Source organism: Ptiloglossa arizonensis, chromosome 6 (assembly GCF_051014685.1).
Source record: "Ptiloglossa arizonensis isolate GNS036 chromosome 6, iyPtiAriz1_principal, whole genome shotgun sequence".
NCBI classification, from domain to species: domain Eukaryota; kingdom Metazoa; phylum Arthropoda; class Insecta; order Hymenoptera; family Colletidae; genus Ptiloglossa; species Ptiloglossa arizonensis.
In genome coordinates this window covers 9,448,447-9,473,558 of record NC_135053.1, presented here as the reverse complement: position 1 = coordinate 9,473,558, position 25,112 = coordinate 9,448,447, and the positions used below count along the sequence as shown (strand labels likewise).

At 36.0% G+C, this 25,112-nt stretch overlaps 2 protein-coding genes across 9 annotated transcripts in view; one reads left to right on the top strand and one right to left on the bottom strand.

The window, feature by feature from the left end:
- Positions 1-172: 172 nt before the first annotated feature.
- On the bottom strand, positions 173-15,026 carry LOC143148548 (transcription elongation regulator 1). 4 transcript variants are annotated; one of them, XR_012992514.1, is made up of 19 exons: positions 9,675-10,031; positions 8,882-9,128; positions 8,710-8,799; positions 8,443-8,637; positions 8,114-8,357; positions 7,800-8,018; positions 7,509-7,712; positions 7,161-7,431; positions 6,864-7,096; positions 6,633-6,793; positions 6,351-6,559; positions 6,090-6,240; positions 2,404-2,850; positions 2,121-2,330; positions 1,764-2,030; positions 1,598-1,675; positions 1,279-1,502; positions 614-1,204; positions 173-318 (listed from the first exon to the last, which is right to left on the bottom strand). XR_012992514.1 is itself a non-coding variant. In XM_076314970.1 (19 exons), exons 2-19 carry the CDS (start codon positions 9,827-9,829, stop codon positions 1,201-1,203), a joined length of 3,609 nt encoding a protein of 1,202 aa, XP_076171085.1. In that variant the 5' UTR covers positions 9,830-10,034; positions 14,755-15,026; the 3' UTR covers positions 392-1,200. The 4 variants fall into 4 exon arrangements, 2 of the variants coding, with proteins under 2 accessions (XP_076171085.1, XP_076171087.1); XM_076314970.1 differs by lacking the exon at positions 173-318 and adding an exon at positions 14,755-15,026 and having other exon boundaries at positions 392-1,204; positions 9,675-10,034; XM_076314972.1 differs by lacking the exon at positions 173-318 and adding an exon at positions 14,755-15,026 and having other exon boundaries at positions 392-1,204; positions 9,675-9,919.
- Positions 10,354-25,112, top strand: part of Rgk3 (Rad, Gem/Kir family member 3) — a 124,879-nt gene continuing 110,120 nt past the window's right edge. For 2 of the 5 annotated variants that reach the window (XM_076314976.1, XM_076314973.1), the window contains exon 1: positions 23,877-24,013. Coding sequence is in view for 1 of the 5 variants with exons in the window: in XM_076314978.1 (XP_076171093.1) it covers positions 10,551-10,605 (55 nt within the window). In the remaining 4 variants the exon portion in view is untranslated. Of the gene's footprint in view, positions 10,606-23,876; positions 24,014-25,112 lie in introns of those variants that run through there. The other 3 variants (XM_076314978.1, XM_076314977.1, XM_076314975.1) reach the window with 3 other exon arrangements.

Sequence of the window (25,112 nt, the reverse complement as noted above, 5' to 3'; positions counted from 1 at the left end):
CAAAATCGTGTATTGATTTGTTTATTTGGAGTAGAATCAGTTCCTTTTTTAACGTTACAACGTGCAAAAGTTTTATTAAATCTATTACGTACATTATGTATATATTGTAACATTATAACATCACATAATTATGTTAGTCTAATCGTTATGTTTGGGAGAAAATAATCGCATGCCCATTAAATAAACACTTTAATACCATTTATATGAAATAAAATATACAAATCATTGCAGTCATGCAACCTTCAATTGTTTTATCATGAGATCATGTTAACCTAGATAAGTATATATTCTTCATTGTTTATGCAAAGAAAGTCACTTCTGCAATGAAATATTATAAAATATTAGAAATAAAATGTACATAATTATAGATTATTGGGAACTATATGTGAATATGATTTGTCGCAATTTTTAATAATTATTTATTGGATAAAATATATTTTTCTGTTGTATTTTGTTTGCATCAGATTCAAAATTTTATACCGTAAAAATGCCACATACATAAATTTTAAATAATACTATTGTAGACAATATATTGGTTGTTGTACATGTATTTTTTTACGTCACTTGTAGAACTGATAATATTTCAGATAAGAATATTTTGTAGGATACTTACGGTTCATCATCCAACAGAGCTGTGCGCGGGAAATAATTTGAAGATTGAAAATTGAAAATATGATTTCCGAACTGTACCTCGTAAAAATGTCGTGCATGATTGTCGTACATTATGCTTTTCTTTTAGATATAAGAATTAAATTTTGGAGATACTAAGTTTAATGTCGGGTTACAGAAATTCACTGCACATGCTTTTAAACTATTCGAGAGTGAACGAACACTCGTCACAATTCCCGTGTAATTTTCATACAAAATATTCATAATGAGGTGCTTATGTAACAAACCTGGATAAAATATGTATAAAATTCGCACTGTATGATATTAATATATAATATTGCTAATAATTCTTTTGTAACTATTATCTATTTAAAGTAATCCAACAAATAATGATATGCTTACACTATGGCATCTTTACAGTATGACACACATTTTTAGCTGTGTGGAATTGGCGTTATTTTATTGAATCCTATAATTACAGGCGATAATCATCTCGTGTGTAAAGTACTTCAATTCAACTACAGCTATAAATTCAATCACTGATTTTTTATTTGGACACCATATGTATACCATGCTTTGATGCGGGCCTCGTTAACTGAAACAAAACAGATTTCATAAATTCAAGTACATACTGATAGCTTTTCTTTATAAGTTAGAAACAACAATTACTTTGTAGTTGGTCTTCTTGACGGTTCTGAGGCAGTAGGTGGTGGAGGCGGACCCCTACGTGCCAATTCCTCCAAATATCCCATCAACAAACGAGTTCGTTCAGCGGCTGCTGCTTCTAATACAAGAAATCTTCGATCCTTCCTTAAAATTTCTTCTATTTCCGCTAAATGTGTACTGTTTTCTTGTACTTTTTTGTACGTTTTATCGGTAATAAGTTTTGTTTCCTAAAATTAGTATTTAATCAAAAATTTAATTAAATTTTTGATACATCATGAAAAGCATAAGAAAAATGAGGAATCAAAATGTATTTTAAACGTACCTGTAGAAGTTCTCTAAAATCAGCTTTAGCCGCAACAAGTTTGTCTTTAATATACTCTTTAAATTCTTTTTCACATTTCTGCAGAGAAAAGCATAAATGTAGTATAATGCTAAAAAGGATAATTATTTCCATTTTGTATTTATACATGCTTAAATAGATTACATACCCGATCACTAGAAGAAAATTTAAGGTATCTAGGATCGTCCTTTAACAATTTTTTGATATCTCTCCACGATGCAGTGAGTTCAGTAGAAGCTCCTACTTCATCGAGAAGCTCTCGGAATTTGTCACGTTTCTTGCGACTAAGCTGTTCTATGTGTTCATTAAATAATCTCTCTTTTTCCTCACGATCTAAGCTCTCCGCTAATTCCCATCTATGATCTTTTCTCAACTGTCGTTTTGCTTCTCGCCATGCTAGGTCACCGTTCCTTACCTACGCACATGTGTTATGTTAATTAAGCACATTGAATATATTTCAGACTTTAATCATCTGTAATGAGTCATATAAATGAGGTGTACATACTAAATCTGCAAGAAGAGCACTGAAATGCTGTACTGCTTCTGTGTGACGGTGATGCTGCCTTTCCTTGTCTCTATCACGAAGATGTGTGGCGAGTGTTCTTTGGACTTCTCTCTCTCTTTCACGAAGACTTGCTTCCGCTCTTCTTTCACGTTCTCGTTTCTGTTTCTCACGATCTTCTTCCGAATCAGACTGATCGTCTGCGTCTTCCTTCTAAATAAAGAAACTTTATATGTACTTTACCGTAAAATTGATTTTAATTAATGCGACGTTGAAAAATGCTTACGTCATTTTCTTTCTTTGCTGGTTTTTCATCATTGTCTTCGATTTCTCCGCTTTCCTTTTCTATTACCGTTTCTTTCTTTTCTTTACCATTTTCTTCTGCCGGTGCTTCACTTCTTCGTTGCTTTTTGTCCTTTGAACTGTCCTTGTCAACTCGATCCTTTGATGATTTTTCCTTGTACTTATCGACATCCTTTCTATCCCTGTCCTTCTTCTCTGATTTGTGGTGGTCTTTGTCCCTGTGCCGGTGGTCTTTGTCTTTTTCCTTTTCCTTTTTCCTCTCCTCCTTTAGCATACGAACGTAATCCCTAAACCAATCTTCCCGCGTGCTTGCTGATTCTACCACTCTGTACCTCCAATCTGATTCCAATTTTTTCTTACAATCGCTCCAATGCGAATGTCTGTCGATGTCTTTGTGTTCACGTAGCATCGCTATGAATTCCTTTTTCACCTGAAACGCATTTATCATAAGAGTTTTCATTGTTGAAAGACAATTAGTTTTTGCTTACACTCTATTTGTACAGTTCTGTCTTAAAATTGAATCTTTATTTTTTTTATGCTTGTCTCAGTTTTATCATGCACGCTTAATATTTCCAACCAATTATTACACGGTCAGCCACATTACAATCACTTTGACAATATTATTAAAAAATTAATGACTTGTAATGTGGATCAAACTATTTCAACTTGCAAACCTTTTTATTGGTTTTCAAACTACATTTCGTTAGGGGTAGAAGAAATAGTCATTCATGTCATTCGTTCGTGTCAGAAGGTATCACAACGTTAAGGGCTCTACTTGTTGGAATTTTTAATGAAATAAGCTGGTCGGTTTCGCTGAAAAAAATTATACTCATTATAGCTGCAAGAATAATTATTTTTAACCGAGTCATCATTAAATATTTTGCATATTAATATATTAGAATTATTGTATAGTAGATAACAATATAAGAGAGAGAACAATATATATGTTATTATTTAATGATAAGACGGAGTATAAAATGAATAAATTTTTATCTGCTGCCCTTGCTGAAAAGAAAATAGTCGTTAGTATATTATCGTCACGAGATTTTGAAAATATTAAAAGCTTTCAGCCGTTCAAATTACGAAACGAGGTTTTACTTTTCTTAACCATATTTCGCGCAGTACCTTTTCAATACATACAAATTTGTATTTTCATCATTACTATAAAGCATTCTACAATGAGAATGTATAATAAGAATATGGTGTAATAAAACTCTTAACAAATAAGAATAGAAGAATCTTAAAATTAAACTTCAGTGCAATCTTTGGAACTTTTTATTAATAACATTCTAAACTGCTTTAATTATTTAGATTACACCATGGAACAGATTTTATTCTATGACTATAAATTTTTGTTTACATTCTAATATTTTATGTCAATACTTTATATGTTTCTGGTCCCTTTATTTTATATTATCGAAGTAGCAAATAGTAGCAGTGTTTCTTATCTTCAAATTCCCATTACGTAATTTATGAACGACCTGTATTTTAATATAATTATAAGAACTCGTTATCGTATTTGAGTAAACTTAATACATGTTTATTTCGCAATGAAAAGATGATTAGAGTTTAAAGTTGCTGGCACATTTTGGTCTTGAATTTGCCATTATAGTTATTACTCGGATCCTGATCCTACATAGCTTTGAGGTAGTAAGAAACTTGTGCCACAATCGTTTAACTTCCATCTAAACACAATTATTGCAAAGTCCACTTCTATTTTTCTTAAGACAAAAGCAGTCAAGGTTCTCCGAAGGATACAAACCAAATTTCATAAAAGCACACTCATTCTATTATTTCAGTATACTCATCTTGTTGCTTCAAATATAGTTTATCTCTTTTTGCTAAAATCTTCTTTAAAAATTGATTGTATTATATCTCTAGTTATAATTTTTATAACGCAAAAAAAAAAAAAAAATTAAAGAAAGTATTTACCATTATACCAATTGAAATGCACTTTATAAATTTTAGATGTAAATAGCAATTTTAAATTTATATTTAAATTTTAATATGTCATGTATTGACATAAGAACAACTGTAAAATAAAGTCATTCTTTATTACAAAAAACTTCGCACTTCATTTAAACTTTTCCCTGTTATCAACTATGATATTATTTGTGCAATTGAAATTATTATAAATGGGAAAGTAAAATTATAAAATTAATAAAATTATATATGTATAATATAAAATAATGTATGAGAAAAGAATTAATTTGTTCTTATGTTGATACACTGATCATAAAATGAATTGGTAGCTTTTTTTTCAGAGCAAATAACGGTTCTTTATCTCCAGGAAACAGAATAAGGTCTGTAAATACATTTGGAATTGATGCTACCACTGGGGTTGACAACCCTTTTACTGATAATGATTTGTATTCAATTCCTTTGAAATTGGTTTTGATCTTGGGGAAAAGTTAATCTTTTGAAGTAACGAGGATTACGAGTAATATACAAATACCGAGTTCGTTCATTCTCATGACTCTGCTTTGGAGTAAAGAATGCGGCGCGCGAGGGTGTGCCAACTGTGCCACGCAGTGTAGGTGGGGATGGTAGATGACATCATCCATGCCACCAACCAGCTTCAGAACCAAGCCACTCCACATACGGAACCTGTCCTGCCTGCCTCCTGACTGAAGTGGAGAGTTCAGAACACATAAGTACATAAGGAACCGTCACATACTAAAATTTTATTCTCTACATCTCCCATCTTAGAGCTACAAAACTTTTGTCTATCGAGAAAATCTACTGGAGTAGAGAATTATTAGAGAAACTTCTCCTGGTATGTGTTCTTCAGCCGTTAATTTAGGAATTCATATTAGATAATCTTACAAGTGGAACAAAATAGTAACATACCTATAGAACCTGAAAGAATGATTAATTATCGCTGAAAGTATAAATTCATTAAACATTATTCTGTCCTATTTAAAATTAGAACATTTTTTGTGCACTTATTATTCATTTCTTATATCATCGCACATTGTAAAATATCACTCAACAATAGCATATAATTATCTTTTCCAAACAGTAAAACAATATAAATTTTGTTTATACACAAGTGGGTGCTGAACAAAGGCTTATTCAGCTTCTACGTAACTTATCGCGAATGTAGTATATGCTATGTCTATATTTCATTTGATATATTCTCAGTAATGATTTCTTCGAATAAAATGAAGGATGCATGAGATATGATAACCTTAATGAAGTTTGGTATGGAAAAAGGAAAGGCTTAATGGTAGTATTCAAAAAGAACTTTTGTTTTATAATACTTTGATATGCATAGAGAATTGAGGTACCAAATAATAATGGGAATATAATTTGCATTGAAGTGAAATAGTCGGAAAATTAATATAGAACATCGAATTCAATATGGATTAAATGTATGTTCAAATTGTTTTGAATAATTAATATTGAAATTACTATATGATGTTGTGTAGTTTATAGAATATTAAAGAAGCTAAGAAAAGGGTACCTTAATTCTCAAGTATCTCTAAAAATTTGGTATGCTTTTTATCACGTTAATAAGGTAACATATCTTTAGGATATTTTTTCTTACTTATGGTATCGAATGTCTAAACTATTCATAAATCTTTAAATTCTTATAGTGTACCACGAATCCTGAAAAGTAATATTTGCATTGCAATAAAATCAAGAATATTAATAAAATAAAAATACCTGTTCTCGTTTTGCTGTTTTTTCCTCTTTTTCCTTTTTTCGCACTTCCAGTAGATATTCGTTGAAAAGGCTCTCTCGTTCACGCATCTTTTCTACATTCTTAAACCGTTCATCACGCCCATGTTTTTGAGCAAAATCACTAAACGAAGACCTGTACACAAATATTAATTTGTGGTGAAGTGTATTCAACGAAACAATCTATATTAAATAATAGAGATTGTTTTTAAAAAATCTAAAAAAGTGAACTGAATTTCTACATACTTTCCATGAAGACCAGCTTCCTCTAATAATTTCTGAAATTGTTCTTTCCGTTCCTTCATTTTGTTTCTCTTTTCTCGCCTTTCCTCTTCGGCTCTCTCCTTCACATACTTCTCGAACACTTGTTTCCTCTCCTTCGACGTCAAAAGTAGATAACGCGGATCGAACACTATTTTATGGAGTTCTTTCTCCCAAGTACTAAACGCTGATACCTAGTAATATTGTACAAAATTAAATTTAATATTAAGTTAATTATTTAACCATATTTTAAAATAAATGGTTTACATCTTTCTCTGCAAGCATATCCCTAAAAGATTTAATCCGAGTCTCCAGCGGAACAATTGCCCTTTCTCTAGCAGCTCGTACTTCTGCCTCTATTGCAGCTTCTTTACCAATATCAATGGTTTTTTTACTTTCCTTTTCTTCCTCTTCTTTGGGTGCTATAGCTACAATTGAAAGATGTAATGATTTTAGTTTTATAATATGGTATATAAATATTATACATATAATATTTACCTTTAGTTTCTTCCTGTTTCATTTTTTTTGCTGGTGTTGGTTGATCATCGTCACTGCTTTCGCTTGTATCTGACTGACGTGTGGGTTTAGTAGTTGCTATTGCATCTGGTGGATTAGACACCATTTTATCAACATCCTGACGACCAATAAGATCATCTGGTCTTTCCCAAACCGAAATGCGCGAGGAAGGATTATAGAAAAATACACGTCCATCACCCGTCCAAACAACGCACCTAATAAAGTTTAAGTTTTGTATAAATGATGTAAATGGGATTAGATCAACGTTAAAAGATATACCAAGGGGTTCCAGGCACTGGTGTGCTAGAGATTGGTCTAGACTTATCCTGAGGTTTAGCAGCTTCTTTAGGTGCTATTTCTTCTTTTTTCGGCTTGTTAATATCTGCTTCCTTTACACTATCTTTGGTTTCATGATTGCTTTCTTGTTGTTTTTCTTGTTTTACAGGTTCTGTGATAACATTGTTATTAGTAACTGTAGTATTAGTTACAGTAGTATTTGTAGTATTGGCGGCTGCCTCCTCTGCTTTTTGTCGTAACGCTAATTTTGCACCTAGTGATAGATAATTAATTATAATAAATATTGTTACGATAAATATGGTTTACAAATTTGTATTATAAACAGCATACTGTCAAGATCTTTCAAAGCTTGTGGTTTTTCCCAAACAGATTCTCCAGCTTTACTGTTATAATAATATAACCTGCCATCTGGAGCACGGTGCTCTGTCCATACCATAGCAGATGCTACTAGTTCTTGATCAAGTTGTGCTAATATGGCAGGATCTTCTGCTGGAGCTTGTGGAGTCATTACTCCATGTGGCATTTGTGGCATTCCTAATGAATATTTGGATAAAAAATAAGGTGATTAGGTTAATATTTATTGGAGTATTTTTTGTATAACGAATATACAATTTATATTACCCCAATTTGCTTGTGGTGGACCATAACCTCCAAAAGGTTGAAAACCGGGTGGTGGCATACCAAAAGGTGCTGCTCCAAATTGTGTTGCAATTGGACCACCAAATTGATTCGGCATTCTATGTTGCATAGGTATCATATTGGGAGGTGGTTGCATCATATTTGTATTTACTGGTGGTGTATTCATAGCTGGGGTGCTACTAACAGTTGCAGGTGCTCCACCTAAATATTGATATGTAGTAAAAAATTTCCTTTAATATATTTGAAGCATATTGATTTTAATTTTTTAAATCGGAATTAAGATGATTATTTAATACCATTTGCTTGAGCTGTGTCAGATGGTTGCGTGGGAACATCTGGTGCCTCACCAAGTGTAGGAGGCGGACCTGTACCAGGAGGAGCAGTACTAAGTTGGTTCATAGCATCTGCATTATTTGGAGTAGGTTGTTCGCTACTTTGAGGAACTCTATTCTCACTAATTTGACTCGGAGTAGCAGCTGTGGAGGTAGGGGTGTTAGATGGGGTTGTTTGTTTAGATGCTCCATGTACCAATTGTTCTAACTGTAAAAACAATTAAAACTTTTTGTAGGAATATTAAATAAAATTTATTATACTTTCAAAAAGAAATCATGGAATAAATTCAAACCTGATCTTGCACCATGACTTTCACGTTTGGACCCTCTGGTTTTGTCCATGTAGTTTCTCTCGTGCGAATATTATAATAATACGACTTGCCATCTGGTGTTTTTGTTTCCACCCATACTTCTCCATTGAGATCTAAGCCTGGAATGTTTGCTTGTTGTTGTGCCTGTTGCTGTGGGGGTTGCTGCTGACCTGGAATCTGTAACAAGATTCCTTGTTTTGTGACACAATACCTATAAACTTGATTAATTTTCTGTAAATCGAAATTTACGTTATTCATATTTGGTGGTCCCATTCCAGGAGGTGGTCCGTACGGTCCCGGACCTGTCCCAATTGGGCCATTCATCATGTGTGGCGGTGGCTAATTGCATATAAAGTTAAATAATACTTAATCAACTTATCGGGATAAAGTCGACTGAGCATATTTAAACGGAAATAATTACCATTCCTGGAGGTCCCATTAGATTCGGCGGTCCCATCAAATTCGGTGGCCCCATAGGTCCCCAGCTAGGGTCGAATGGCGGAGGTCCTCTGAAACGTGGTCCAGCTGGCCCTGGTGGACAATTCGGTCTAGGCGGACCCTCAAACGGATATCCATTATTCGCTCCACGAAACATCGGTCCTCTAGGTCCAAATCCTCTTCCTCTAAATCTTGGAGGCCCACCTCTCATAGGGAAATCAAACCCACCTCTACCATGACCCCTTAAATTATTGTTATATTACGTGACTATGTACTTTACGAACCATACGTTTCTATCATTTACCCAGCAGCAGACATCATCTTCATTTTGATTCTAATTTTATATTTAACAGTAAAACATGTGCACGAATTTAACAAACTTCTTAAATGCGAATTAATCTTTAGCTTTGGAAAACATCGTAAATATTTCAAAACTCATTTTTCCTTGTTCCATGTGATATTCCAATGTGATGAAAATAATATACATCAACAAATAAAAAATTGTTATTAAAAAGTATGAATGAAACTCTGTTCTAAACAATTATGGGCAAATCATTTCATCGTATTGGATCGTAAGTAGAAACAGTAGTCGCGTTCTTACAGTATTTAGTAAAATATCAGGAGTTGGTGGCAACACGATGTTTGATAGTTTTCGTCGGGCATATTAGGTCAGGCAGGATTGCGAGGGGACGACTTAACCTTACTTTTTCGTTTCTTATTTTGAACGACGCGTAACACGATGGATGTATGGGGTGTTAAGAAAAACTGTAACGCACCTAAAGCCTCCTCGTCCCCGAGGTACGAAATGCCTATAATCTTCTCCATCGAAACCGTAATCCTCCGTTTCTTCCATGCCCTCCTCATTGTGCTCTTGTTCATTATTAGAAGCGGTTTCCGTAGCCGCGGGAGTTTGCTCGGTATTCACGTCCATTTCACGACAATACAGAAACTAAATATTTCTTTTCTACACGCCCATTTATCTCTTTCTTCAGGCTTGCACAAAAACGCCGCAAACAAATCACTATTTTATTCAATGTAAGCCGTAAACATATTATTGCCAACATAAAAGTCGAATTCTCCTAGATGCCTTAACAGTGAGGCAAACCTAGCGGTCAGTAGTATGGTGTTCACGTTATCTGTGAACGATTTACAGATACTAATTTACGAATCATTTTTAGCGAATATATAGCAATTAACAACGAATTAGTTAATTCATAGTAACAAAACTTGTATTGTAATTGTGCAACGTATTATTTTTGAACTTGTTTTTGTTTTAAAATTTACATATAAAATTGACGGGCTTTGTGCTTTTATCACGATTTTTTATCAATATCAGACACAGCAATCGCATCAAAAAGTTAAATTTTTGCGTCGAAATAATTATAAAGAAGAAATATCATTCGTATGCAAATTATACTATTTTTAAATATCTACTTTCCGTAACATTTTTATGTTTGTTTTAAGAATTTACTAACAATTTTTATTTTACTACACATTATCATTTACGATTTTCCTGATATGTTAAAATTTCAAGCTCTTAACCATTCTCTGTGACAATTATCCTTAAACGTGCTTCGACTGTTAAAAAAATGCTACGTAAACAAAATTGGAAATGGATGACTCTTGGAGGAAAGATCTTCTTTCAACGATAAATGTTCACGTTGAATGTTTCCCGTGCAAAATTATCATTCGCTCGTTCACGTTCAAGTAAGTATCTTTTTATTACAGTTTTAAAATGCGCACGTATTGAATTAAAGATTAATTTTACAACGATACGTATATACATACGTCCACGTAATAGCGATACAATTCTAAAATACACAACTTGCAAATTTGAACCGTTTGCAAACTTACTTTACGATCGTGAATCGAAGGTCGTGGCCCTTCAGTCGTGTCACTATTGTACTAAATAAGTAATGTTATAAAACATCAACGAATTGTATCGTCGTCATTTTCCAATTCACGTGTCTGCTTAAAATTCAACTCAACGAATATTTATGAGACTTGTTATTTAAATGTACATTAACAAGGCGCGTATTATACTCTAAAAATGGTATGTATTATGCTAATGGATCTACTTAAATGTTTCCACCAGTCATCCTAAGTGAAATAATCTCCCGATTATCCAACCTCTTCGTCCGTATTAGATCGGATAAATGAAACTACTGTATTTCCATAGCGTTATCGCGAGAGTGTGTCATCTTCCACATATTGGTTATTTACATTCACGACACCAAATATCTACAGAAGAATATTGTAACGAATACGTGAAATGGGTCGTATATATACAAATTGCTAGTATATAGTAACCGTTGCGTGTTAGTCCATATAGGTTGCAACGGTTTTGCTCTATTCCGGAATCTTTTATCAGTCATGGAACGATCAACTCGAAGGTCAACCTGCTGGAGAGATTAACCGATAGTAACGGTGACTATAGTTAACTCATCGTCGCACGTTCACTGTATCCTACTCTAGTCACCCATCGTCACACGTTCGTTACTCGTTACTATGACTAGAGTTACTCGTTAGAATTTCGCATTGATTCGCAACTTTATTCGAATATAGCACAGCTCGTTATCCCCACAGTTATCGATTTTATTTCGAAGTGTACATTAGCGTCTTAAATGCTACGTATGGTGGCAGTGTACTCGCGATCAAGTCCACTCTATCGAAAGTTAGAGCAGTGATTAAAATATAGCAAGGTTGAGTTAAATTGTCACAATAATGTAACATAGCTGATGTTACGTATAGTAGCAGAGTATTCGCGATCAAACCCACTCTATCGAAAGTTAGAGCAGTGATTAAAATATAGCAAGGTTGTGAGTTAAATTGTCACAATAATGAAACATAACTGATGCTACGTATAGTAGCAGAGTATTCGCGATCAAGTCCACTCTATCGAAAGTTAGAGCAGTGATTAAAATATAGCAAGGTTGTGAGTTAAATTGTCACAATAATGAAACATAACTGATGCTACGTATAGTAGCAGAGTATTCGCGATCAAGTCCACTCTATCGAAAGTTAGAGCAGTGATTAAAATATAGCAAGGTTGTGAGTTAAATTGTCACAATAATGAAACATAACTGATGTTACGTATAGTAGCAGAGTATTCGCGATCAAATCGAGTCTATCGAAAAGGTTAAGCAGGTTTTTTGATCATATGTTCGTCATCCCTCAGTTATAGCAACGACCAAAATATAGCGAGGTTGTAAGTTAAATTATCAAAATAATGAAACATAGCTGATGTTACGTATAGTAGCAGAATATTCGCGATCAAGTCCACTCTATCGAAAGTTAGAGCAGTGATTAAAATATAGCGAGATCGTAAGTTCAATTATCAAAATAATATAACATAATTGATGCTACGTATAGTAGCAGTGTATTCCTGATCAAGTCCACTCTATCGAAAGTTAGAGTAGTGATTAAAATATAGCAAGGTTGTGAGTTAAGTTGTCACAATAATGTAACATAACTGATGCTACGTATAGTAGCAGTGTATTCACTATTAAGTCTACTGTATCGAAAGGGTTAAGGAGTCTTGTCGACCACGGATCTGTCATCCCTATATATAGTTATAGCAAGGGTTAAAATATAGCGAGGTCGTAAGTTCAATTATCAAAATAATATAACATAATTGATGCTACGTATAGTAGCAGTGTATTCCTGATCAAGTCCACTCTATCGAAAGTTAGAGCAGTGATTAAAATATAGCAAGGTTGTGAGTTAAATTGTCACAATAATGTAACATAACTGATGCTACGTATAGTAGCAGTGTATTCACTATTAAGTCCACTGTATCGAAAGGGTTAAGGAGTCTTGTCGACCACGGATCTGTCATCCCTATATATAGTTATAGCAAGGGTTAAAATATAGCGAGGTCGTAAGTTAAATTGTCAAAATAATGTAACGTAACGCATAGAATTTTAAAGAATCGATACCGATCGATGTTGCAATACATCTTGTTAGCATTGTAACGTCGAATTCGGCAGCAGTAATTAGATATCAATAGTCCTTTGTTCCTCGAACTGAGATTCTTATTTTGATTTTATTAAATACATCATTACGATACGTACTTTTTTTTCAATCTAAAGCTTAATTTAAGAAGAAAAGAAATACCCGAAATTTCATCGACAACTCGTTAAATTGATCAAACAAGAATCTTATTTCATAAACGAAAACATACTCCTCCTATCAGATACCCTTCGCGATATGCAGAGTCGTTTGTTCTGCTCTACGCTTAGTTTTCTTTTATCGTCGCGAATAAAATGATTTTTGATAATAATTGACGAAGACACCTTGATTATCTACGTATCTCAATTACGTTAATTTGCAGTAGAGATAGTGTATTTGCGTTGTCGCACAGTGTACTACAGAGTATGAAATGGTCTTGCAATCTGTTAACCGAAACTTTGCTCAACAATCTGTCTGTGGAACGTTTTTGTCACGATACTGATCGGCTCGATAGCGACCAATGTGTTCAGATCTTTTTTAGCCGCGTTGAGGATCGACTGCCATCTAGACAACGCCATGAACGCGTTTCATGCGATTCTTGGTGTAGGGGTATCGAACAAATTGCCAACGTTCAAGAAAAAGATATCGTTCCTTTGATCGAGAACTGTTCGATCTCGGCATGCTTACTCATCGGTAGCTGAAGATTAGGAATACGAGGGATTTGGTCGACTCTGGTTTGGAGACGTTTCCATTTGACGTTCTCCATGATTACTATCTCTCGAACGTTGATATTCCCATTGGTCTGAGGCGCAAAACGACGATTCATAATTCTACCAACTACGTGAACAATATTGCTACAAATGTTAACTATTCGTAATGCTCGATTAAAGTTCGAATATGTCGATAAATGGATAGTTGATGGTTGTCAACAAAATAACAAGCAAATTTGCTCTTGAAATTTCAAAGAGTTGCATTTCTCGGTTCATTAATTTCTGTATTTGATAATGTCACGAGTAAGACGTGTTTTGCGGATACAATGTATTGTCATTGTATTCGTTTAACTCTGGTGCATTCTCACGTATGTAGATCAGTTTGTATAATTAAAGTTATTACAATAGATGAGAATAAATGCTCGTGTATTTTCTTAGGTTCTTTCGTTGTTTTATAAAGTTAGAAACAAGTACTTCGTACACTTCTTATCCAATGATCTTGAGTGTATACTCCAACGAAAGAATTATTTAAGACCTTTTAATTTTTACAGATTTTTGATCGGGGATAAGGTTCACGATGTTTAGTCTTGTTTGAAGACCACCCTGTAGATACCGTGTTAACGATGTATTTCCATAGTGTACGTTAATATGGTCTAGATAATTGGTACGAAATGAAATTCTCCACTTTGATGGCCATTAACTCTTTGAGACAAACTGTTACACAAAGCTGCACGAGAGATCAGTTGTAACCGAAATTTGAATCACGGATAGTTGATAGTTTACAGCTACATAATTTTTTTATTAATATCGATCGCGCAAATCGTGATTGACTAGGTCAGGTTGTACAAACAGAAGGCACGTGTTTATGCAAATCGAGCAATTAAAATCAGAGACGGAGATAATTTTACTCGAACAAAAATTAAATTAAATACAAATGATGTCAACAACCCGGAAAAAGAACTGACAACATTGTCACAATTTAGCAGTTAGCAGACATAATGCAATTAATCGAATCGTAAGAACTATAAATCGCCAAAAGTGTTTTCCCGTAAATCAGAGGTGTCTTATTAAACGGTCCAAGTGGGATATCAAATTCAATTAATTCTAAAAGTGGCGAGCGTATAATTAAACCGTTTGTAATTATTAATAAAAGCTCAAGATTAGATATCTATATACGTTTCTCGAGGGTTATTACCTTTGTGACGTATTGGGATGCAATTATAGATCGTGCACTTATCGTACGCGTTGCAGCACTCGAACAAACATTTTTTCGTTTCTTCTTGTTCGGTTTGCTCTCGTTTGAATAATTATCGATAGAAATATAGACTGCGCAATAAAATCGAGCGCAACGACCCTAAAACATTGCGACAACTTGTCAGATTTGTTTCCTCTCTCGAGAAACATCTCGATGCAAATCACTTTGCAAACTCGCGACTCACTTGGCATATCTACCGTTTGGTTATGTACATCACTGTTCGTTCATGATTGGTTTACTGGCGCACCTGTGCGGGACTAACTCTGCCTTGGGTCACACAACGTCACTGCATGTGCGCATAAGACTGTTTGTACAACCGATATCTATAGCTACGTGTCACTTAGTTGTCAAAGGCTCGCGATAATAGTTTCGATAATGCTTTGGGAATTAGATTTAGCCAGCGTCTTTGTGAACGTCAACTCTCGAGGGGAGTTAATGTTTATCGTTCGATCGTAAAATTATTTTGAAATATTTCGCGCGTAGAACTCCATTCAAATTCACCAAGACTGTTCTTTACTTTACATTGGTGGAGAATCATCGGTGAGAAATTTTTGCGAGAAATCATTTCTGCGAAAGAATTTACGTCCCTTGTGATATCGTTGAAATTTCAATTCGATTTTATTCAAATTGAATGAAAATTCATTTGAGTGGTACGTCGCCGTTAAATCGAAGAGTCGAGATTAAATGAAATCGATTAATCGTGTTCCCCGTGGGACACATTTTAACACTCCAATTTGCGTTACTTTATTTGTGAATTGGTAGTGCAACTCATTGAACGTTTCCCGCGTCATTAGTGATAATAGCTCTCCTTGAGTATTGCCGATCGATTATCGGCAACACTGATTGGCGACCAGCGGTCCTATTAAATCAATGTGTGTGAATTAACAGCTCAAAAGTACGAACTCGAATATTTCTCGTGGAAAACTACGAATTTAGATGGAGGTGTATACTGCAGCTTATAAATCCGTTCGTGTGTTTCATAATGATAAATGATTGTAAAATTTCGTCAGTTTTATGCTCGCGTAAGAATAAGCGACACGAAAATAAACACACGTGTATCTGTGGTGGATCGAACGGTTCTTTGACCGATTAAACTTTGAAAAGATTGAGAGACAAGTAACGCGTGTTTGCAGATTCGCGCGGAAACAGAGATGCGATGGTGGGGGTAATGGGTGGTTGTATCGGGGATAACGACCACTGGTGGCCTTGAGCAGCCAATTGATTTCGACCAGACAATAATCGAAATACGATATGCACGTTGCAATTAGGTGTTGTACATCGGCTGTAATGAACTGAGTAAATTAACCCGATAGTCGATTAATATCTAAGGTCAGTTACATAAGCATTTATTGTCTGTTCGATTTGCATAGAAGCAGTGTTGTATAATTATGTCTACGATTCGATGTTGGGAAAGAATTGCTCTCAAAACTGGTAAAATCTATAATAATAAATTATCGATTCTTTCTATTAAAACCATTTTGAGTGCCATATTTCTTTTCAGCACACATCGAGTCTTTTTGTTATTTTACTTAAAGGAACCAACATTGTACATATTTTGTACAACGCTTTTTAATTGTTTATATATTTACCTATATTATAATAGGTGAACCGAATTTGGTATTATTGGTTTATACTTCTTTTTACATAGGTCGACGAGAGGATCTGTGTAAAACAATGCAATTTTTGTTAAAAGAATAACGTAACTGTTGAATGCACATGCACCGTTGCACTCATAAGCAAAGTACAATCGTAGTACTTTTTGAACCATTTGTGTTTCGCAATCGACATTTTTCTTTGAATGGAACAATAACGTAATTACGATCTCAGTTGCGTGAATTATTTTTCTATAGTAATTTACTTAAGACTACGTTTTAAGCCACACTCCACGGATTGTTCTGCGTGTATTTACATTATTTGCAATTGATCATCGGTGGTTGCAGTCGAAAAAAGAATACACTCGTAGTATTTTTCGAACCATTTATCTTCCGCATTCGACATTTTTCTCTAAATAGACCGATAACGTAATTAAAATCTCAGTTACGTGAACCATCCTTGTACAGTAATTCGTAGTACTTTTTGAACAATTTCTTTTCCGTATTCGAGATTTTTCTCTAAATGGACCGATAACGTAATTAAAATCTCAGTTACCCGAACCGTCCCCGTATAGTAATTCGCTCCTATTACCGAAGAATAATCGGAGTGTAAAGCAAATCGAGACTAAAATATGGTAATTTACTTAAGATTACGTTTTGAGTCGCGTTCCACGGATTGCACTGCGTGTATTTTCATTATTTGCAATTGATTATCGGCGGTCGTTGTCGATTGGTAAGAGTGAATTAATATTCACGCGATTGCACGTTGTAATTCGGACACGATATTCGCAATTAGCATCATCTAATTTCGCGGTCGACCGCGATCGGCCGTGTCGTGTGTATTGAACCGTCGCCGCGGAATACTACCTACTCCTCTCATACTCGAGAGATTATTGTTGGATGTTGAATAACGCCTCGCGTGCCTACGATTCGCCGTGACCGTGTTAAGTCTCGTTCCATGTATATATGTATGTATGTATATTAAATTTCCACACGCGAACGGGAGCGTTCGCCCTTCGCGATGCATTTCTGTTTAAAGCTGGATTACAATGGCTCGCGTTCGTTCGGTTACAATTTCATTTCCTCCTCTTTTACGGTACGCTTTCAGTGTGTGGCTCGTGTTGTCTTGGTATCTTTGTACTGCTACGGGAGACATCGAATTCTACCTATTTCAAGTAGTTCTACCTAGCCACACCACGTGTCCCGATTGTTTTCCTTATTCTTTTGTAAGTGGACCAACTCCGTATCGGCTTGAGAATTTCATCGAGTTCACTGCACCCGGGTCAGAGCGTGAAATTGCATCAGGTGTACGAATTGATTATAAAATTATTATAATTAACAATGTTTAGCACTGATCGTATTGGCAATTTACGTGTCTTCGAGTTGTAAAATTGAGATCATGATTTTCCGAGAGGAACGTGGGTAATATTTTAAGGATTTACGTAAAGTTGAACGAACGAAGGAATTGATAAAATTTTAAAGGATCTGTTTCTTTAAAAATCGAATAATCTCGAGTTAAAGGAAAAAAAAAAAAAACACGAGACAGAGAGAAAGAGGCATATTTTTATGCACATCTCTCGGATATATTTTATCGTACTAAGGCATGTGTAATCCGATAATGCGCAGTGAATTATGCGAGACGATGCTATCCTAAGTATTTCTGTGGTTATTATTTCAGTGTCTGATTAATACCGTCGTTGCTTTCGAACACGATGACTACGAAGAACCTTTCTGATAGGTTGTTCAATAAGTTTTATCCAGCTAAAACTTATCGAGCAACCTAGTATTATACTGTTTAATAAGTACTATAATGTTAGTACTATTATTTCTTTAGAGTGTATAAACATTTCATTAAATTATACATTCTCCATTTTGGAGAACGAAATGATTTTCCAAGTCCAAGAACAACCTTGGGTTGTTCGAAAAGTCATTTCGTTCTTTTGGTGAAGATGAAACACGCTTTTTTTAGAGCGTATAAACATTTTATTAAATTATATATTCTCCATTTTGGAGAACGAAATTACTTTCCGAACAACCCAATATAATGTAGTACTGCAGTTTACTAATAAACCCGGTACTATAATCTTTATCGTTCGATAAAACATATTGAACATTCTGGTACATAGATTGGGAACGTTCCCGTAAATAAATCAAATCGAATCGGAGAATGAATCAACGTTTTCCCCCATGACGAACGTTACAAAGAACTCTGGTTTCCCGCCCTCCGCACCGTGCGTCGCATTTCCAAAGGACGCCGCCATTTTCGTTGCCACGCGCGTTCCTTTGTCCCATCGGTTGTCGCGGATTTATTTTCGCGGCCTCGAATCGGTCGTGGGTCAACGACAACCACGGGTAGGTTAGTTAACGGTGGGGAGGGTATCATCGTGCAGGATTACCGGCGCTTTTAACTGTCAAAAGAAAAATATTTTCCGCGAACGCGAAACGAAAACAAGAAACAAAACGGTAAAGAGAGCTAGATGGCGGTGGTAAGAAACGTTGGAACGGGTCGAAGGAGTTGATGTTTCGTTACTGAAATAGCCTTAAACTACCACAAGTCAAAAATACTCGTGGCGTTCCGCTTAATGCCCCGGAACGTAGGGACGAAGAGGAGAAAGCGTCGCGGCGAGGGTAGAGCAGCTAGAAAACGACGTCTTCGTGACCTCGTCGTGTCTTTCGACGTTCACGCGTATACCGGAGAACCGGATGGAAGGAACGGAACGAATGCTGGAATTCCAATTTAACGATTAGCATTTTTCAAAAGGTCAGTTCGTTCAATGTTGAGATTGTATAAATTAGTGGCGTTACGAAAATGTAATTTACTGGTGATTTTTCGTCGATTCTTTTGGTCGATAAATATACTAAAAATTGAATGGAAGGAATGCTGGAATTCGAATTTGACGATTAGAATTTTTAAGAAGGTCATTTCGCCCAAAATTGGTATCGTATAAATGCAATTTACTGGTGATTTATCGTCGATTCTTTCGGTCGATAAATATACTAAGAATTGAATGGAAGGAATGCTGGAATTCGAATTTGACGATTAGAATTTTTAAGAAGTTCATTTCGCCCAAAATTGGTATCGTATAAATTAGTAGCGTTACAAAAATGCAATTTATTGGTGATTTATCGTCGATTCTTTCGGTCGATAAATATACTAAGAATTGAATGGAAGGAATGCTGGAATTCGGATTTAACGATTAGAATTTTTGAAAAGTTCATTTCCTTTAGAATTTCACGGTGTAACGACAAGAACCAGTACAAAGTAAAAATGACCGACTCTGTAACAATATCAAACGCGGTAAACGTTTATAAGATCTCAACCTTATTATTTCTGTCAGTTAAATATACCCTTAAAGTAACGTCCGCAATTTATAAAACAATTTACGCAGAAACCGGATCGTCTAAAATCTCGGAATTTACTTGACGTGAGTGTGCATCTTTTGGCATCCGAAAGTCCCCTTTATGTTCCGGACTATTCGTGCAGCGTAGCGATAACTCGTGAGTGAAAAATATATGATGCATTATGGTGAAAGCGATGTTGTTAATAATAGTCATATGTCGAGTATTAACCCAGTTGGCAATTCACGTGCAAAGGGTTAACTTACACTTGCGCTGTCTTTCATTTAGTCGCGTGCGCGACGCTCTTATTTTGCGGAGATGTCGTATTTCGTACAGAGTTACAGAGTTTATGCATTGTTCTTAATATCTTTATTTCGGACGAACGTGACAGTTTTTACGACGAAAACACGTAATCAACGAGAACACTCGCGAAATAAATCCAAGCTTCGCTTCCGCGATTCGTTCTCTCTTGCGTTTCATAGAACAGTTTCCGTCTCAATAAAATTATGTTGTCTTTCAACGAAGAGATCGTTCGGATAGAATCGTAGGTACGTTTCTTTTTAAACTGTGACGAAGTTTCTTGTATAAGCATTTTTAACTTGAATTAAGAGTTTCCTTCTCGGGAATTTAAAGTTTCTTTTCAACTTTACGGAGGAGTACTTGGAACGACAGTTATTAAAAAAGAATTCGCTTCGAATTAAGAATTGCTCCGTTCGTGAAAGTATTATGTGTACTTCGCGCAAGGTTATACATTAATGTTGTTAACGAGTGCTGGTTAGTTTCTTTTGGAATTAGTTAAAGTTATTTTTAGCCATTAAACGTGGCACAACTTCCGATGGTCGGGTGTGCGAACACTGTTGATGCATCGATGTCTGGAAAAAAAATAAATCAACTAACTGTATTTCTTTAAAGGATGACTGATCGTCGGTTGAAAAAGAAACGCGCTCGTGGATTTATGGTTGCCGCTACCGAACAAATCAGAGTATCTTTCTCTTTATTTTCCTGCACGACTACGGGCTAGATAGCATTTCATAAAAACTATATATTTCTCTGCTAGAAAGCATCTCGATACCTGTATATCGTATCTTCGAGAACGAATAAAAAAAATATCCGTTTTTGCTACACCGATCAATTACTGCTTCGCCCTGGATCAGCCAATGGAAGTCCTCGTTAACTTTTTGCACAAAGAAAAGTGTCTTCATTGATACGACGAGTAACGAGATATTGATCATTCGAATTGTACATTAATTTACGAATACAAAAACCTGAAGAAATTTCACTTTCCTAGAGTGTATCTACATTTCGTTCTGTGCGCGTAAAATGACGGTACTATTACAGAAACATCAAACAATTATTGCTCACCACGTTTAATCACGAAAGACGTTCGTCCACTTCTCTCTTTATCGTAACAGGGCATTGTAATTATCACTATTCAACTGAATGTATTTCTAACGATTTATTTCGTTCCCCAGGGATCTACGTTTAATCGCGAAGTACGTTTCCCTGCTTCCCTCTTTATTGTAATAGCGCATCTCGAGGTTTTTTATATTCACCGATTGAAAAATTCATTTACGAGATATTCTGACCGGGAACACAACGTTTTCGTGTCTTCTTAGAAACATCGGACCGCCGACGTCAACGTGATTAATTGTAAAGAAGGCGTAACTTCGGTTTCTGGGAAATCATTTGAAACGCGAGTGCTAAATTCTCATAATAGTTTTCTGGTGAAGCCGCGTAAGCGACTTCTTCGCTTTTTCTACATTTTCCTTTGAATCTCCCTCGTCGAAAGTTCTCTCGAGTTCTGAAAATCTTCCTCGAGTGGTGCACCGTTTCGCGTTCCTCGTATTCGTGATTTTCCTACGCAAATTCAATTCTTCCCCGGAACGACGTTTCAATTCCCGTTCCTCGACAATTCGACCGATTTAAGAGTACGCAATTAGTATTGAACACGTAGTATCATTGTTTTCGTCGCTCGGATTGTCGTTGGCACGTTCGAGGATCGAAGAACATCTGCGTACGTTCGAGGTGCCAATGATTTCGCAATCAGCGCACAAAGTGCAATGTACTTTTTCGAAACTAAATAAACTGAGATAAATATCAACGGGAAATGTATCCGGTGTTAGTGTTTCGATCAAATGTTGCACTTTAACGTCTTTGACCGATGAAGAATGTATACGTTACAGTCTCAATAGGTGTTTTTACACCTAACTTGTGAAATAATTATTAGACATTTTTCGAACACTGTTCGAAGCATTTGTTTTTCTTACAAAGGTGTTTGTACAGGTATTTTCACACCTAGCGCAGAGAATAAATATTGGACAGTTTTAAAACCTTGTTCGAAGGAATTCTTTCTAATGAAAAAACAACGTGATGTCTACAACACTATTGGACATTTCTTAAACTTTGTTCGAAACATTTGTTTTTCCTACAAAGGTGTTTTTATATAACTAGTATCGAGAATAATTATTAGACATTTTTAAAATCTTGTTCGAAGCGTCTACTTTTTAAAATGAAAAACAACGCGATATCTGTAAAATACTTTACGTATGTATCCATGTAAAAGACCAGAGAAACGATCCGAAGATTATTACCAAACCTCTTTATTACGCTAATAATCTGGAAGATATTGCGCAAACAATTAAACGCGAGACAGTGAAAACAAACTAGGGAAATAAATCAAACTAGGAAGGAAGAGTTATACAAGTTTGATGGATGAACGATCTGATGATGCATTTGGTTTCCATTTACCAAACTGCCGAGCAGAAGCATTTGACGAGCAATTAATTAAAAAGTGACGTCGGTGGGGTGGTTTGCCAAAAAAAAGAAGTTATTACGAAAAAGAAATAACGATATCGTTCGAAATGGAAAGATAAGAGAAGAATTATTATTTTTAAGTAATTAAAATTTATTCGCACAGTTATCAGGAATGAGAAATAGCGGTATCGTTTGAAACGGCCATCTTTTATAGCGACGAAGGCTCGCAAACGAAGCAGTCGATTGGCTACCACGGCACGTATGGTTTCCACGATTATTTCAGATGCTGCTTTTGTCAGGACATGCTTCGGGCGATTCAGACTTCTATGAGAGGCTTTGCAGGCTGTATTCTCCAACTGTGACCATAGTTTACAATTGTTCGTAAGTGGATTCAAATCTGCCCCACCAAAGGGTTCCACAATGATTGTTTGGTGGGGATTGGCTCGTGAAAGGCAAGATTCTCAAAGGCAAAAGTGGAGTTCCCAACGTGATTTTGTCCCAGCTCGTAAAGCAAACACCGCTAACAAGCGGTTACGGAACGATAACTGAAGGTGACTATTTTTAAAAATTTTAAGAAAATTCCTGGACACCTTACACTGTAATCACCTTACTTCAACGATGTAATCAACGAAGAAAATTCCTAAATACGTTATATCAACAATGTAATCAACGAAGAAAATTCCTAAACAGTTTGCATCAACTATGTAATCGCGAAGAAAATTTCTGAACATGTTACATCAGTAATGTAATCAACGAAGAAAATTCCTAAATACGTTATATCAACTGTGTAATCAACAAAGAAAATTCCTAAATACGTTATATCAACAATGTAATCAACAAAGAAAATTCCTAAATACGTTATATCAACTATGTAATCAATGAAAATTCCTAAGCACCTTATATCGACTATGTAATCAACAAAGAAAATTCCTAAACATGCTACATGAACAATGAACCAACCAAAAAAGAAAAATTCCAAAGGATAACAATTACTACCCTTTAGCTGGTAGCACAACGTGCAACAATTCCCAAACAAAGTCTCCCCATGGTCGCGATTAATCCCCGTAACGTTTTAAGAGATCACATCTCATGGAAGCACAGATCGGGCGAAAGTTCCCGCGCGGCTCGAACGCGCGCTCGTAAATAATTCGCAGGTGATTCGTTTTCCCGCGAATCTCGAGCGGGCCACGTTTCGGGCCGATTCGTTCGCGGTTTTGAAACGCCGCGACGCCGTGTGGTACGACGTCATCGAAAAAGCTGGGAAATTGGCCACGGGCCAGGCGTACGGCACGAGGTTCGCCGAGGGCCTTCGCGAGGCGTGCCGAGCTGCCGCGACGCCTGGCGTCGCGACGTCGCTGCCCAGAGACCTCAGTGTGCCGCGTATCGTCCGACGTGCGTCGCGTCGCGTTCGTTCTGTGCGTACAGCGTTATTTGCCGCGCGCGATCGAGACATGTGACGGAAGAGATTAGAAAATGACGAGCAGTATCGCCACGGTCCCCGGCCACCGGAAGTGGTAAAAACGCGAACGACCCAGCCCCCGTCCCGTTTCCCGTGGCAATTGCACGACCGTGATCCACCACGGAGATCTTTACCGATCTTTCGCGCGGAGAAACGTTTTTCAGTCGGAAGGAAGTCGAAAAGATCGTACGGTACTCGTGGCAGTGCCGAGGCTTCGCGTTCGCTATACCCTTCATTTTCCGAATTCATGCCGATGTCTGTGGTACTTTCAGGAAGATCTCCGGAGAGAAATTTAGAAACGTTATCGGGGGATCTTTCAGTAGTTCTCGGACGATTGTCAAACGAATGGAACGATAGATCAGAGTTCATCGATAGAGCGTTAGGAATTTCGTTTCTGTTGTCATCTCTCGCTGAGTGAATTTTATGGGATCGTTGGAGGCCTATTAGGAAAAGTATAGAAAATTTAGGAATGTTATAATAGGATTTTTCATTAGTTTTCGAACAATGATAAGAACAATGGAACGGTGGATCAGAGTTTATTGCTAGAGCTTTAAGAGATACATGTCTGTTGCTCTGTGTCGTTGAATGAAATTAATGGGATCGTTGGAGGATTTTTAGAAAGAATATAGGAAATTTAGGAATGTTATAATAGGATTTTTCATCAGTTTTCGAACGATGATAAGAACAATGGAATGGCAGATCAGAGTTTATTGCTAGAGCAAAAGGAGTTTCGAGTCTGTTACCATCTGTCGTCGAGTTATATTTATGGGATCGTTGGAGGACTATTAGGAAGAGTAACGAGTATAGGACATTTATGAATATTATTATGGGATTTATTGCTACCTTTGAACGGTAATGAGAGTACGAAGTCGATACATTAAAATCTAACGTTGGATCGTTAAGAGCATCGCAGTCTGTTCTTGTAAGATTATTAGAGAAATTTTAGGAAGAGTAACGACTATAAGAAATTTATGAACATTATTATTGGATTTGTCACTTTCTCCGAATGGTGATGAAAATACTGGGATGGTATATCAGAGTTTATTCCTATAGCGTTAGGAGTTTCACGTTTATTGTCCTATATTCTTGAGTGAAATCTATGGAATTGTTGCAAGACTTTTAAGAAGAGCAAGGAATACAGGGGATGTATTAAT

Coding starts and splice junctions, on each gene's coding strand:
- LOC143148548 (XM_076314970.1), bottom strand. CDS start 9,829: ATGGACGTGAATACCGAGCAAACTCCCGCGGCTACGGAAACCGCTTCT. Junction 2,331..2,403: donor CAGCAAAGAAAGAAAATGAC/GTAAGCATTTTT, acceptor TTCTTTATTTAG/AAGGAAGACGCAGACGATCA. Junction 2,031..2,120: donor GTGCTCTTCTTGCAGATTTA/GTATGTACACCT, acceptor ACATGTGCGTAG/GTAAGGAACGGTGACCTAGC.